The following is a 14868-nucleotide window of genomic DNA, read 5'->3' as shown; positions in this document are numbered from 1 at the left end:
ATGAGATGAGTGCAGTTATGCAGCATTTGAGCATTCTTTGGCATTGGAATGAAAACTGACCTTTTCCAGTCCTATGGCCACTGCTGAGTTTTCCAAATGTGCTGGCATATTGAGTGCAGCACTTTCACAGCATCATCTTTCAGGATTTGAAATAGCTCAACTGGAATTCCATCACCTCCACTAGCTTTATTTGTAGTGATGCTTCCTAAGGCCTACTTAACTTCGCATTCCAGGTTGTCTGGCTCTATGTGTGTGATCACACCATCGTGATTATGTGGGTTGTGAAGATCTTTTTTGTATGTGTATATATATGTACTGTGTATATATAGTGTGTGTGTGTGTGTGTATATATATATTCACCTTTAGATACTTTTCCATTATAGGTTATTACAACATACTGAATATAGTTCCCTGTACCATGCAGTAGGACCTTGTTTTTTACCTATTATATATATAGTACTGCTGCTGCTAAGTCACTTCAGTCATGTCTGACTCTGTGTGACCCCATAGACGGCAGCCCACCAGGCTCCCCCGTCCCTGGGATTCTCCAGGCAAGAACACTGGAGTGGGTTGCCATTTCCTTCTCCAATGCATGAAAGTGAAAAGTGAAAGTGAAGGCGCTCAGTTGTGTCTGACTCTTAGCGACCCCATGGACTGCAGCCCACCAGGCTCCTCCATCCATGGGATTTTCCAGGCAAGAGTACTGGAGTGGGTTGCCATTGCCTTCTCCAATATGTAGTACTATATATCTGCTAATCCCAAACTCCTAATTTATCCTTCCCTGCTCCTTTCCCCTTTTACACCAATTTGTTTTCTATGTCTGTGAGTTTCTGTTTCATAAATAGATTCACTTATATCACTTTTTTCAGATTCCACATATAAGTGACATCATAAAGATATTTGTCTTTGTCTGATTTACCTCACTTAGTATCATAATCTCTAGGTCCATCCATGTTGGTACAAGTGGTATTATTTCATTCTTTTTTTATAGCTACATAATATTCCACTGTATGTATGTATGTGTGTGTATATAGTCTCTTCTTTATCCATTCAGCTATTGATGGACACTTGGGTTGTTTCCATGTCTTGGCTACTTTAAATAGTGCTGCTATGAACACTGGGGTGCGTGTATCTTTTTGAATTTTTTTATCTTTTCCAGATATATCCCTGGGAAATGGGTTGCTGGATCATATGGTAACTTGATTTTTCATTTTTTAAGGAATCTCTATATTGTTCTCCATAATGGCTGTACCAGTTTATATCCTCCCCTACAGTGTTGGAGGGTCCTCTTTTCTCCACACCCTTTCCAGCATGTATTGTTTGTAGACATTTAACGATGGCCATTCTGACCTGTGTGAGGTGATATATCATTGTAGTTTTGATTTGCATTTCTCTAATAATTAGCAGTGTTGAGCATCTTTTCATGTGCCTCTTGGCCATCTGTATGTCTTCTTTTGGAAAGTGTCTCTTTAGATGACCTGCCCATTTTTTGTGTTTTGTAAAAGTTGATCTGGATGAATTGTTTATATATTTTGGAAGTTAATCCCTTGTTTGGTTTCCTCTAGTTTTATAATACCTGGTCTTCTATTTAGGTCTTTAAACTCATTTTGAGTTTATTTTTGTATATGCTACTAATTTCATTCTTTTATATACAACTGTCCAGTTTTCCCAGCACCACTTACTGAAGCAACTGTCTTTTCTCCATTGCATATTCTTGCCTCCTTCGTTAGAGATTGACCATAAGTGTGTGGGTTTATTTCTGGGCTTTCTATCCTATTTATTGATTCCTGTTGTCTGTTTTTGTGCCAGTACAGTACTGTTTTGATTCCTGTAGCTTTGTACTATAGTCTGAAGTCAGGGGTTGTGATTCCTCCAGCTCCATTCTTCTTTCTTAAGATTGTTTTGACTACTCAAAGTCCTTTGTGTTTTGATACAAATTTCAAAATTATTTCTGCTCTGAAAAGTGCCATTGGTAATTTGATAGGAATTGCATTCAATATGTAGATTGCTTTGGGTAGTATAGTCATTTTGACAATATTTATTCTTCCAATCCAAGAACAGAATATATCTTTCTGTTTACATCACCTTCAATTTATTTCATCAGTGTTTTATAGTTTTCAGAGTATGTCTTTTGCCTTCTTAGGTAGGTTTATTCCTAGGTATTTTATTCTTTCTGTTGTGACAGTAAATGGGATTGTTATCTTAATTTCATTGATACTTTATTGTTAATGTATAGAAATGCAACAGATTTCTGTATATCAATTTTGTATCCTGCAGCTTTACCTAATTCATTAACAAGCTCTAGTAGTTTACTGGTGGCACCTTTACAATTTTCTGTGTATAATAGCAAGCTATCTTCCAAAGTGACAGGTTTTTGTTTTTTTTTTTTTTTTACTTCTTCCTTTCTAATTTGGATTCCTTTTTTTTTTTTTTTTTACTTCTCTGCTGTGGCTACGACTGCCAAAGCTATTGTGAACAAAAGTGGCAAGAGTGGCATCCTTGTCTTATTCTTGATCTTAGAATGCTTTCAGGTTTTCATTGTTGAGTATGATGTTCATAATGGGTTTGCCCTGTATGTTCTTCATTATGTTGAGGTATGTTCCCTATATGCCTAAGTTCTTATCAGAAATGGATGTTGAATTTTATCAAAAGCATTTCTGTATCAAGATGATCATATGGTTTTTAGTCTTTAGCTTGTTAATGTGATATATATCAAATTGATTTATGGATGCTGAAAAATCCTTGCAATCCTGGGATAAATCCCACTTGATCATGATGTATGATCCTTTTTAATGTATTGTTGAATTCAGTTTGCTTTCAAGCTCAAACATCAGCTCACAGATTTGTTAATAGTGAGCAGTTGTCCATTCTGTAACATCCAATCAAGGTACATAGCTGCTTTGAGAATTACTAACATAATAGCTCTGTACTTGATGACACGCATGGGAGATACATAAAAATCCCTCTGTAGTTTCATAAGTTTTCACACTTGAATATAACTCGGAAAATTTTACTAACTTTTTCAAATTTTGGTCCATGCTGTCTTTACCAGTTTACTTCTAGCCAGTCCAATATTTCAGATATATCCATGGATACCCACTGAAACACTATTTTCAGTTGAAAGAGAAGATTTCCAGAAGGATAGAAAAATGTGAAAGTCAGGAAAGGCAGTATCTAGCTATATATATACACACACACACATACATATATATATATATATATAGTTAGAGAAGGAAATGGCAACCCACTCCAGTGTTCTTGTCTGGAAAATCCCAGGGATGGGGGAGCCTGGTGAGCTGCCATTTATGGGGTTGCACAGAGTCGGACACAACTGAAGTGACTTAGCAGCATATATATATATATATGAAAATAAAGCAAATTCCTTGAGATGTTAAAGTACAACTTTGAGAACAGTGCCTTGACTGATTTAAAAATAACATTCTGTATCACCAGCTCTGTATTAACAGAAACATATTCTCAAGTTACAAAAAGGATTGTGGCCTAAACATTCTATTTTCACAACTTTATAGTTTACACCATAGCATGCAGGTATTATTGAGCCCAGAATAACATCATTTACATATATGATTTCAACTGGTAGAAATTTCAAGGAAGAACTCTGAGTGACAAACCCATTGAAACATCCCCAGATAGGCATTTACCAGAAGCCTGAACTGGCTTTTTACCTGAGTGGAAAAACTAGTCTTGATATTACTTTGAGGGTCTCAGCTAGCTGTAACATCAAATATTTCAACTGACTCCTTGAACTCTCTTTACAAACACAGTCAAACTACGGAAAATAAGATACTTTTTTTCTAGCAAGATACTTGTTCACATGCTCCTTCACAGGGCTACCAAGCTGTCCACTAGTTTATTTCATACTAGGAGAGGGACTTAGCTTGCCTTCTGGATTAGATCTTTCCATCAAAAACTTGAGACTGGATGATACGTGCCTTTGGGATACTAACAGCACTTATTTTGCAGTAGCATTTTTATACCATTAAGGCCTTTTTAAGATGACTGTTGAGGATTCCAGTATAATTTGCTGCATCTTATAAATTCCATTTCTGTTTTTTATGGTGGTCTAGTTGATGGTGACCAATTTATATTTATAAACTTTATGAAAAGAATATTTCTAATTCCAAAATTTTAATTGATTTAAAAGTATTTTCCTTATACACTTACCTAAAAAAGATGTGTGCATGTCTTCATATACAAAGAGCCTTCCAAATGTTTTATTCCTCCCCCTCCAAAAGTTTATAACTCTCTAAAGTTTTTAGATCTAACAGTATTTAATGATATGAATATGTTATAATGATAGTTAATAAGTGGATTTTACCAGCTTGTGTTAAATTCATATATACCTGTATATGGGTGACATATATTAACAGAATTATTATTTTGCTAATAATCTGCTTATTTCTTCACGTGGGGTTCATGTCTATACTAGCTATGCAGGAGCTTTTACACATTTTTCAGTTCGCTTTTCTCTTGTTGTGACACATATGTGCTACAGTTTGAATACCATTCTTTAAAAACCCAGGGAATCCAGCTGACAGAATACAAAGTCATAATGATGATGTGTTTTTGCTCATGCTGATGAGTACAGCTGAGCTTTTTAATATTCTTAGTATTTAGAAGGACATTTAAGGCAACACTTAATGCTAGAATTTCAGCACATGACTTGTATTAAATGTGTTTGTAACAGATATTATTACCAAGTATACCTGCAAAGTAAAGGAGGTCTCATAGAAGGAATTGATTCCAGTACTACTTTTCCTTCATTAGCTTAAAGGAAAAGTGATCAGATGTTGAATGAATTTTATATTAAGACCTCAATTGGAAACTATGGCTTCATTTCACATAAGAGTTGGAATTGTGTATTGTTATTAGAGATGTTTTAAGATAGTGTTTTTAAGGTTTTATGTTCCAACAAAGGAAATTGCAGTGTTAGAGAGTTTTACTTTAGTTCAGCTACCTAAAATGTTTTTCCTTATACACAGCTTCAGGTTTAAAACCACAGAACATAGTGTTGTTTTTCTTACAAACATAATACTAATACTTCTATAACAATTTTCTGAATGTATTAAAAAAGTTATAACCTAGGCTCTGTTTTTAACAATCATAATTACCTACTATAGTGTATGTGAAGATATTTGTAATTTAGTAAAAACTGTGTATCTAAAACATGTCCTTCTAAAATTAGAGAGTATATCGATAGTGGTAGCAATTCAAGTTTACATAATGAGTTTCAGAAATAATTGATCCAACTTATGTGTCAATAATAAAATGAGATTTATGTCTTAATGAGTTATTTATTTTTAATACTCAGGTATTTTATACATGAACAAATATGTATTCCAAGATTCTTCATGTCCATCCCAAGTGTTGTCAGTGAATTACTAATATAATCTTAGAAATTATATCTCAAACTTTAAAAAAGATTATGTACAGTTTAGCACCTATAATTTTAAATATAGATAACAGAATTTAGTTTAATATGTTTTCAGTAGTTTTTATTATGGGATAAAGATCTAGCCATAACTTAAATGGGGGAGAGACAGCAATGTTTAGTAATGTACCCAAGGTCTCAAAGCTAGTAAATGATGGGATTTGACTCAGTAAGTATGCAGCCATTTATATTGTTAGGTTTAAAAACTTAACTCACCCATTCATATAATAATGATTGCTAAGCTGAGTTTGGAGATACCGATTAGAAAAATCAAAAACAGTAGCGAAGAAAGAGGGTACTAAGAAATCTAAAATTGTAGGAGAGATTTCAAAACTGCATTATGATCACATGACTTTAGGGAGCTACTGTGTGCTTTCTGTACTTTTTTAAGATTCTTGAGTTTAAGAAGCTCAAGAAGCTCAAGATTCTTTAAGATTCAGACTTGTAAAAAGCACAGTAGACAGAATCTTAAGCTTTGTTTAAAATTATTAAAGTAGTACATGGACATTAGAGAATAAAGTAGAATTTAAAGAAGCAAAAGTCACCTGGAACCATGTCATCAATAGAAACAGTATTGCCATTTTGGAGCCCGTCTTTCTAATAGTTGACCATGCACACATTCACACAGTGGACATCATATTCCATAGTATAATATAGTATCATACCTTTCTTACACATCATTAAACTTTTTTTGAAATGTCAACGTCACTTTAAATTATTGTATGATAGTTCATCGTTTTGATATACTCTCACACTAGCACTTCTCAAATCTTTTTCCCCACCAAAGAGCTAACTCTGAATGACAAGGGGATTACGTCTTTAACTAAAAGTGGACAGTCACATGCAGGGAATTGCCTTAAAAATCTTTGTTATTTCAAAAATGTCTACAAATTTTACTTTTTACTTGGTATGTCTACATTTCCATCTTTATAAACATTTAAGTCTCTCATATCCTTGAGTAAAACTAGTGACCAGGAAGATGTACTGTTTGTATCTGGTGGCTCCTCATCTTCTTGCACTTACTTGGATATTGTTGCCCTTGCTCCTAGGAGTTCAAAAATACCATGAGCATGGACAGTGACCCCAGAATAAACACATGTGTTTCCAATCACATTTTTTTTTATTTTTATTTTTTAATTTAATATATTCCTTACAAATTTAAGAACCCATCCTGAACCCTCCTCCCTCCTCCCTCCCCATACCATCCAATCACATTTTTAAGTATACATGTATTCAGGTACAGAAATCCCCACAGAGCTTGTAAAATTCACAGTCATTCCAGTGTACTACAAAACTACAACATAACTCCTTTGAGGGAACTCTAAGATGGGTTCATCTGCTCCTTTCCTTCATCTACACATTCCAATGTAAGGACCTGGTGTCTCCTCTTTTAGACACTGTGAGAAAGAAGTGGGGACAGAGAAGGCTGAAGCCCATGAATTTTAGGAAGAGGTGTCTTAGAGAGAGGGGTTGGCTTTAAGTGATGTGATATAATCATCAGCATGAAGCTTTTTTAACTTTTTTTTTTTTATTATTCTTAAAGGTTACACTTCAAGTTGTAAGAGATCTTGCTTGTTGGTATCTTGCTTAAAAGTTTATAAGAGCTCACTATAAATTCCAAGGTTTTTTTTTTTCCTGTTCCACACTTGAATCCCTATTGATTTATAGTAATTGCTCTTCTGTACAGCATTTGAGTACAGTGGTTACCATTACAGATGTGAATTCATTGTCTTCTCTTTTTCAAAGTCTCCTCAGCACATACACCAAGCATTACATTAATTCATATACTCCCTGAGAAGAGATAAGTTACACCTCTAAAAATGGAGACAGAAAAGTATATTTGCAGAGTGAGAATTATAAAAGCAAACTGCTTACTTAGCTGCAAGTCACTCTAAATCTTAGTGGCCAAGCAGAGATGAATCTAAGTCTCTGAGTGGTGCTCCTCATTGACATCCTCACCTGGAAAAGTTGTAGCTGTCAGTTGCTGGTGCAGAGCTACACTATACAATAAAGCAGTCAAACAAAAAATTAAATTCCAAATTGAATAAAATATTCAGCAATAAATAGAAATTTATATATAACAGGTGGCAAAAAGTCACAACATATCTTCCACTTACTTCCATTCATGGGCTCTAATACATGATACTGTTCAACTCAGGGCATCTGTAAGATTCCAAAGACATGTCAGGTTAGGGTGGCGAGGACTAGGGTTAAATAAGCTGGTATATACGAGAGTTTTGTATTTTTAAAAAAAATGTATTTGTGGACGCACTAATCTTTACTTCGGAGGTTTGTCCTTTTTACTGAAAATATATCCAAAATCTATTGTGATTCTTTCCACAAGTGGTTTGAATCATTTCCTCAAATATCATATCTATTGATATTTGAAATAGACCAGAGATACCTTAACTCCTCTAGTTTTAATTTAATCATTTTGTAGGGTGTTTCATTTTCCCTAACATTTGGTTTAACCTAACTTGGGCTTCCTGAATTATGCTTAGTTCTTATGATTTTTTAAGAAGAGAATAACTTTCTCAAGAAAAAATTATCATCTGCATGTTCCCATTACATTTGGCCAGTATTACCTACAGCAGCTTCATAGAGCGAATAGATTTCTTGGGGGATTTTCTTGGTGATAGATGTCATATTTTTTAGAGTCATCTACTGAGATCAAAGACATGTGTTTATTAAGTCTAAAATCTAAAAGTTCTAAAACTTAATTTTTTATTATACCATGAGATGTCTTGCTGTTACAGCATCTTTCCCAGTTGAGTAGTCTACACAGCTATACTTATCAAAAATGCTTCATAGTCATGTGCCTTTCTCAGTATTGTAGACAGGAATAAAAGAACAGTATTGGAAAAATTCTTCAAAAACTACAAGGAATTTAACTTTGTATTTAATTCTAGGTCCTTTTCACACCGAAAAATAAGCCAGAACAGACAGTATTTCAATGTATAAATTCCGTGGTAACTGATTAAAGGAAGTCTTGCTAGAATCTTTAATAGTTTTTTGGAAGGGATTAGAAGCATAATTTATTGTCCATCTCTGCATGACATTAATGGAAATACTTAATAGAAAAATAAATGAAACCTCAACAGTAAGAAGTGCAATTTACTAGACCATAATAATTTGAGATGTTTAGTTGCAGATACACAAAACAGCAGACTTTACCAAGAACCAGAAACTAATGTGTGTTCTTATGTCTAAGTAGAATGAGCTTTATCTATAGCTATAATATTTTTTCAAACTAGATATTATTCTGTAAGAAAGAAACAAAAATAAGACTATCATCCAATTTTGTGTAGAACTAAATATTTTCATCCTGGAAGCTTTTGTGTATGTTGATAGTGCTAGAATTGCAAATAGAATTTTTTTTTATTACCTTCTCAGACAAATATACTTTTGAGAAAATGTGAAATAATGTATCAGATGATTCTCAGATTTACATTTATTATTGAAAATATCAGCTTGCAGTGTTTGCAGACGCCATCAGGAAAGTTGGCGGAGTAGAGATGAGGAAGGACAGGACGAGCACAGGAGTCATGAGGCATTTGTGTTCTAGCCTCACTTCTTCGTTTGTTTAACTGTGTCCCTGAATGTTGCACTTGTCAGTCATCTAAGAAAAAAGGGATTAAATAAATATTGATGTCTGTCTTGTCAAATTTATGCCATCAAACATTTATGGGTTTAAGACAACTTTTAATCTCTTTTTAAAATCTAGGCTTTTGATAGTACATACCATGTACAGATAAATGGAAATCTGTGATAAAAGTGCCCCCTTAAGTTACTGGCCCACTTCCTGGTGATCTGCATGGTGGTGGCCTATATTTTCTTTGTTCTTAATGAGATTACTTTCCATTTTTGGACACCAGTGTCATTTGGTTTAACTTTGGGAAACGAATACCAAGAGACTGACCTGGAACCCAGTTCTCCATTGTTTCTGCTGGCTTTGCTTTTTTTTTTTTTTTCCAAGCTAAGCTTTCTACATTGGAATCTGGATGAAGTATTTCAGCAAAGCACCAACCTATTGACTAACGGCTGTCTGAAAGCATCTGCTATTTCATTATTTCCCCCCAGCATCAGTAAGGCCTCACTTTCCAGCATTCTAACTGGAAAAATACGCTGCAAAGCGTATTTCTCAGAAGTCTTGCTTATGACATGGGGTGGGACGTAGGACCTGATGGGGATGTTCTAGCAGGAATATCATTGAGCTTGTAACAGTTTCTTTCAGTAGAAACTTCCCAGGAAATTATCTCCACCATAGTAGAGAAGGGTTACTTTATTGCCAGAGTGAAAGCTTTTCTTTTTCAGTTATTTTTTTTTCCTTCTATATCTTTTATTTCATCTGATTTAAAGAATAATATGTAGAAGTGGGAAGACATTTGTGTTAATTTCTCAAATTTCCAACACACCTTACCTTTGTTTTCCCGACATTCAAAGTAGACACAATATAACCTATTCAACCACAGTATATAAAAATGGTTTTTGTAGAAACAATGAAAAACTGTTTTAATATAAAATAATGAAATCCTACTGATGTATAATGTCTTTCTTTTTATCTCTTTATTTAAATACTTCTCTTTAAAATCCACTCAGATGGTTCACAAGCACCAGCCAGACCTCCTAAACCACGACCCCGCAGGACTGCACCAGAAATTCACCACAGAAAACCCCACGGGCCTGAGGCAGCATTGGAAAATGTCGATGCAAAAATTGCAAAACTCATGGGAGAAGGTTATGCCTTTGAAGAAGTGAAAAGAGCCTTAGAGATAGCCCAGAATAACGTGGAAGTGGCCCGTAGCATCCTTCGGGAATTTGCCTTCCCCCCTCCAGTCTCCCCACGTCTAAATCTATAGCAACCAGGATCATAAAGACCAGAAGGCGAAGCAATCGCTGACTATCCCAGGCGTGTGGAGAGAAAGAGACGGGATTCAAGAGAGAAGCTTTCTCCTCCTCACGTGGCATCTTTGAGAAGAGAGGCTTGGAAGTGGCTGCTTCTCAGAAGACAGCTGCTGCTTGCTCAGGATGCCAAGGGCTGCAGCTTCCTTCCTCTTGCTAGCCATACTTTTAAATCAGGGTTGAACTGACAAAAATAATTTAAAACGTTTACTTCCCTTGAACTTTGAATCTGTGAAATGCTTTTCCTGTTTACAAGTTGGCAAAGTTGCAGTTTGTTTTTTACTTTTGTTTTCAGATTTTTGGTTTTTTTTGATACCTGTACTGTGTTCTTGATCAACCCTCTGTGCAGTGGTCAGGTCTGCTGTAACATTTCCCACCAGCTCCCTTGCTGTGTGCGTCAACAGCGAAGTCACATATTCATTGTGATCACTCCCGTCCCAGCCCCCTACCCAGGTCCAGTTTCATTTCTCCCATTTACAAGATGCTTTAAAGGTTCTGATTTTCAGCGTATCAAACTAATGCAAAACAAGTGCGTGGCCTTCACTACTGAGTGTTCTCTTTGGAAACCATCACTGTTGAGAGATGGGGAGAATCTGAATGTATAAAGCATTTTTGGTTAATGAACTGCCTTTTATAAGGGATTTTCATATAATATAGACAAGCTTCCCTTTTTGGTGTAAGTTTTGTGATCGTTAATCTTCCACACTCTCATCTTTGTCATCCTCGAGGTGTAATGACTATAAAAAGAAAAAAAACAATAATAACCTGAAATATTGGAAAGCAACTACTGCGGAGGTGGGAGAAATACACTTGCAGATGACAGCGCCATGCTAAAGTTAGATCACGAGGCCCCTTGGCATTTATGCCCGCATTACCGATGAGGCGTACCGAGTAAGAGGGCCATCTCCCAGAAGTGTATTAGTAATTTTCAGATAAAATTATGAGCATACCTTTCCCAAAGTGGAACAGACTTCATTTCCTGTTTGAGTGATTACACTCTGGTACCTAACAAGTTTAGGAACCAGTTCATCTTGCAGTGGAAACAGTAAATCTTTGATGCACTGTTAAGTGCTAATGCTACTGTGGCAACGTTGTATTTTTTTTTTTTTTTGCAAAATTCTTAATAATTTTCTACCATCAAATTAGAGTTCATATTTAATTTTTAGAGTCTCATTCATTGCTCCACGTTGTTCCATCCAGTCAGGTGAAAGAAATTTATATAGTTTTGCCTTTTTTGCAAAATGAAAGTAGGTTCTTCAGAAACCACATTATTACTTTTAAACCTACAGATATTTATTGGGCACCTGTGATGTGCTCTGTGCTGTCAGGCACTGTGTTCTTAAAGCACAAACCATCACAAAGTGATTGCATTGTGGTATTCTGTTATCCTTTATCCGCACTTTGGATGGTCAGAAAGTGTCTCTGCTAGACAAAAGCATGGAAGGTTTCCACCAGCGCTTCAGAATTTTCAGGCAGTCGTCTTTTTAAATTATTATTTAGTAAAGAATTGAGACAAAACCAGGTCTGTGTTAAATGCTTGACCCACAGGTGGTTTTCTAAATGTGTACTGCCTGCGGGTTTGTGCACGTTTCTGTTACTCGTTTACCTTCACACAGTGTGATGTAAAAAGATGCATCTGATAATGAGTGCCTCTTTGGGATTTGAAAGCATGTGACCAAACGTGTAGCAGAGCCAAAGGAAACTAAGTCAAGACTTGTACAGTCCTTGTGTTGACCCGGGGAGGGAAGCAGCACATTTCTTTGCGAGCTGACACGTGCCCTGACTTGACAACTTGGTTTCGTAACATGAGGTCCTTGAGGAGTCATAGGCCTTGGGTAGTTTGTGCTCATGTTTTAATTTCTTCATCTGATTCTGAGCTGGTTCATGTCCCTGGAAGAGAATTTTTAATTTGCCTTAAATGTTCTTCCTGTAAGTATATGAGGGCAGTTTTTTATACTTTTAAAAATTGCATTGGCTAATTCTCCATCGCTTTATGAACTCCATGTTACAGCATCATGATTTTTCATTTGTTTTTATTAGTTTCTGATGTCATGCTGAAATAGCACTGTGTTTTGGGTTTGTTTGTTTGTTTTATGAGTTGCTGATCTTCGGTACAGTCTAAAAGCCAAAAGTTGCCACTTCATTGTGATAACATTGTATAACATTCTTAATAGATCAGGGAAGGATGTAAAATGTGAGTGTTAGAAAGCATAGTATAATCTCATTCAAACAATCTTAAAAAATGAGTGAACATTTCCAATGAAAGTGAGAAAAAAATAGTGACAACATAGTAAGTTTAGATCTGAAATTTTTAAAATCTGTTTTGCAAGAAAACTTACTAGCCTGCACGAAAATCTCTCTGTACCTAGTTCTCAATAGCAACCATTAGTTTTCCCGTGAAAAAGACCAAATCAAAAATTTGTATGGAATGGAAAGAGTGGAAACTTTCTATCAAACACTGTCATTGAAAACTTACTGCTACCTATTACTTAACTCAAAAAAGATTTTTTTTGAGGAAATAATTAAAAACACAGTTTTTAATCATAAAAGTGACTAGCCATTAATGGCTGGAAATGATCCAGGTTTGGTTTCACTGTGATCCAAAGTTTGACATTCCTCTGATTTCTCAAAATTTGGTAATATGATTATTTTTAAAGCCAGTACAACATGCTATTTATATAATTAAAACAGATCGTGGCCAACATTAACCTGCTCTCCCCTGTGCCCTAACATATTCTGGGGCAGAAGTACTTACCTTTAAAGATAATCCAGTAAATTATCTCCATAATTAATCTCTCTTTCCCCTTTGATGTCTATAATATCTATCCTGGCCAAATTTTCTAGAATTGAATCAGCAGAGCTTATGGTCAACTTGAACTTCTTTCCGTAAAGGTGACCCCTCCCCGTCCATATTCCCTTGCCTGTACTGCAAATAGTCTTAATAACAGAACCCTAATTGCCCATGAACCTCAGAGGACCCATTGGTTAACTCAATATTCCACACACACGAACACTTGCAAAGATTTCTTCATAATGTGAATTTTTCTCTTGTTCAGTTCCAGAAGCATTTCTTACAGTTTGGACATTATTTTTCCTCTCAGATCTTCAACTTGAAGCTTTAATTTGCACTGAATTATCTAACCCAGTTAAATTTTTCAGTTTTTTTTCTCTTATGCTGACAGATTTGAAAGCAAATCACAGTATGTTTTCAACAATACAGGTACTGCCTGTTGACCTGGAATTTTAGTGCTTCTAGGAAGAGTTTGCAGAAAATGACAGCAGTTGAGTGAAGGGTTTTCTTCTCAATTACTATTTTATTTTTAATGCCTTTTTAAAACTTGTCTAATGTGGCAAAATAGCTATGTGTTCAATTAATTTATATTTTATTCATCCTTTTTCAATTCTGGTTATTATGTAAACTCCAGTACAATTTTATCTGTTCTTTTAAGGTATTTTATAAAATGAATGTTAACAAAAGCAGAGTTGGTATATTATTTTTCAAATGAATGCAAACATTTCAGAGCAGTTCTATGTTGTATTTTTTATCTTCACATTCAGAGCTAATGGTCAACATTGTATCAAGTACCCATCCCAAATGATTCAATTATTAAATAACAAAACCATATCATTTAAAGGTATTTCACATAGATAAGCTACTCCCATGCCTTAGAACTGAAAAGTCAAAGTTATATTAAGGCTCTGAGTAAGAAATATCAAATTCGGGAAAAGCTGATTGTCTTCTAATGACATACCATGTAATTGATATTTCTTAAAAGTAACATCTGTTCTTTATATTCTTTAAATTCTTGATTATTCTAATCATTTGTCACTGACCAGTACATATCAGGGAGAGGACAATGGAGACAAACCATGTTAATAACTGCTTTTATATCAGAAACCATAACAGAATGTTGTGAAAATCACTGGTACATGCATAGTAGTAATAACTAACTGTACTTTCAAAGAACACACAATTAAATGGGAGCTGCAAGCACATAATTCCAATACAGAGAACACTGTACAGAAGTTATCACATTGTACTGGCATTATGTACATATGGTAAGTGCTAAGAACCCAGGTCTCCTGCATTGCAGGCAGATTCTTTACCAGCTGAGCCACCAGGGAAGTCCAAGAATACTGGAGTGGGTGGCATATGCCTCCAGCAGATCTTCCCGACCTAGACATTGAGCCAGCGTCTCCTGCATTGCAGGCGGATTCTTCACCAGCTAGCTGAGCTACCAGGGAAGCCCCGGAAGAACTATGTTGGGCCCTTAATATATGCAAGGAACTTAGTGTTAAAGCATCTAACAACCATCATGCCTCTTCTAGGACTGTCAAAGTAGGGTGTGATATGTTCCTTCTGAAAAGTCAGAGAAATAATAAGACTGAATAGCATTTTGTTAGCCTAAAGAGAAATAAGGTTTTTGTTGTTAAGAACTCAGGAGGTAAAGCTTTTCAAACAGGAACAGCACACATGATAGAACACTTGTTATTCAGACAAAGGTGACAAGTAG

At 35.4% G+C, this 14868-nt stretch overlaps 1 protein-coding gene across 3 annotated transcripts in view; it reads left to right on the top strand.

Annotated features, from left to right (window-relative positions):
- Positions 1-13831, top strand: part of CBLB (Cbl proto-oncogene B, E3 ubiquitin protein ligase) — a 230380-nt gene extending 216549 nt beyond the window's left edge. For all 3 annotated transcript variants that reach the window (XM_010838541.1, XM_010838540.1, XM_010838539.1), the window contains exon 19: positions 10052-13831. In XM_010838541.1, the coding sequence (XP_010836843.1) occupies positions 10052-10311 (260 nt within the window). In that variant the 3' untranslated portion in view covers positions 10312-13831. The remainder of the gene's footprint in view (positions 1-10051) is intronic.
- Positions 13832-14868: the final 1037 nt, after the last annotated feature.

This window comes from Bison bison, unplaced genomic scaffold (genome assembly GCF_000754665.1).
Source record: "Bison bison bison isolate TAMUID 2011002044 unplaced genomic scaffold, Bison_UMD1.0 scf7180017864098, whole genome shotgun sequence".
NCBI classification, from domain to species: domain Eukaryota; kingdom Metazoa; phylum Chordata; class Mammalia; order Artiodactyla; family Bovidae; genus Bison; species Bison bison.
The sequence above is the reverse complement of the archived record's forward strand: the minus strand, read 5'-3'. Positions and strand labels throughout refer to the sequence as shown.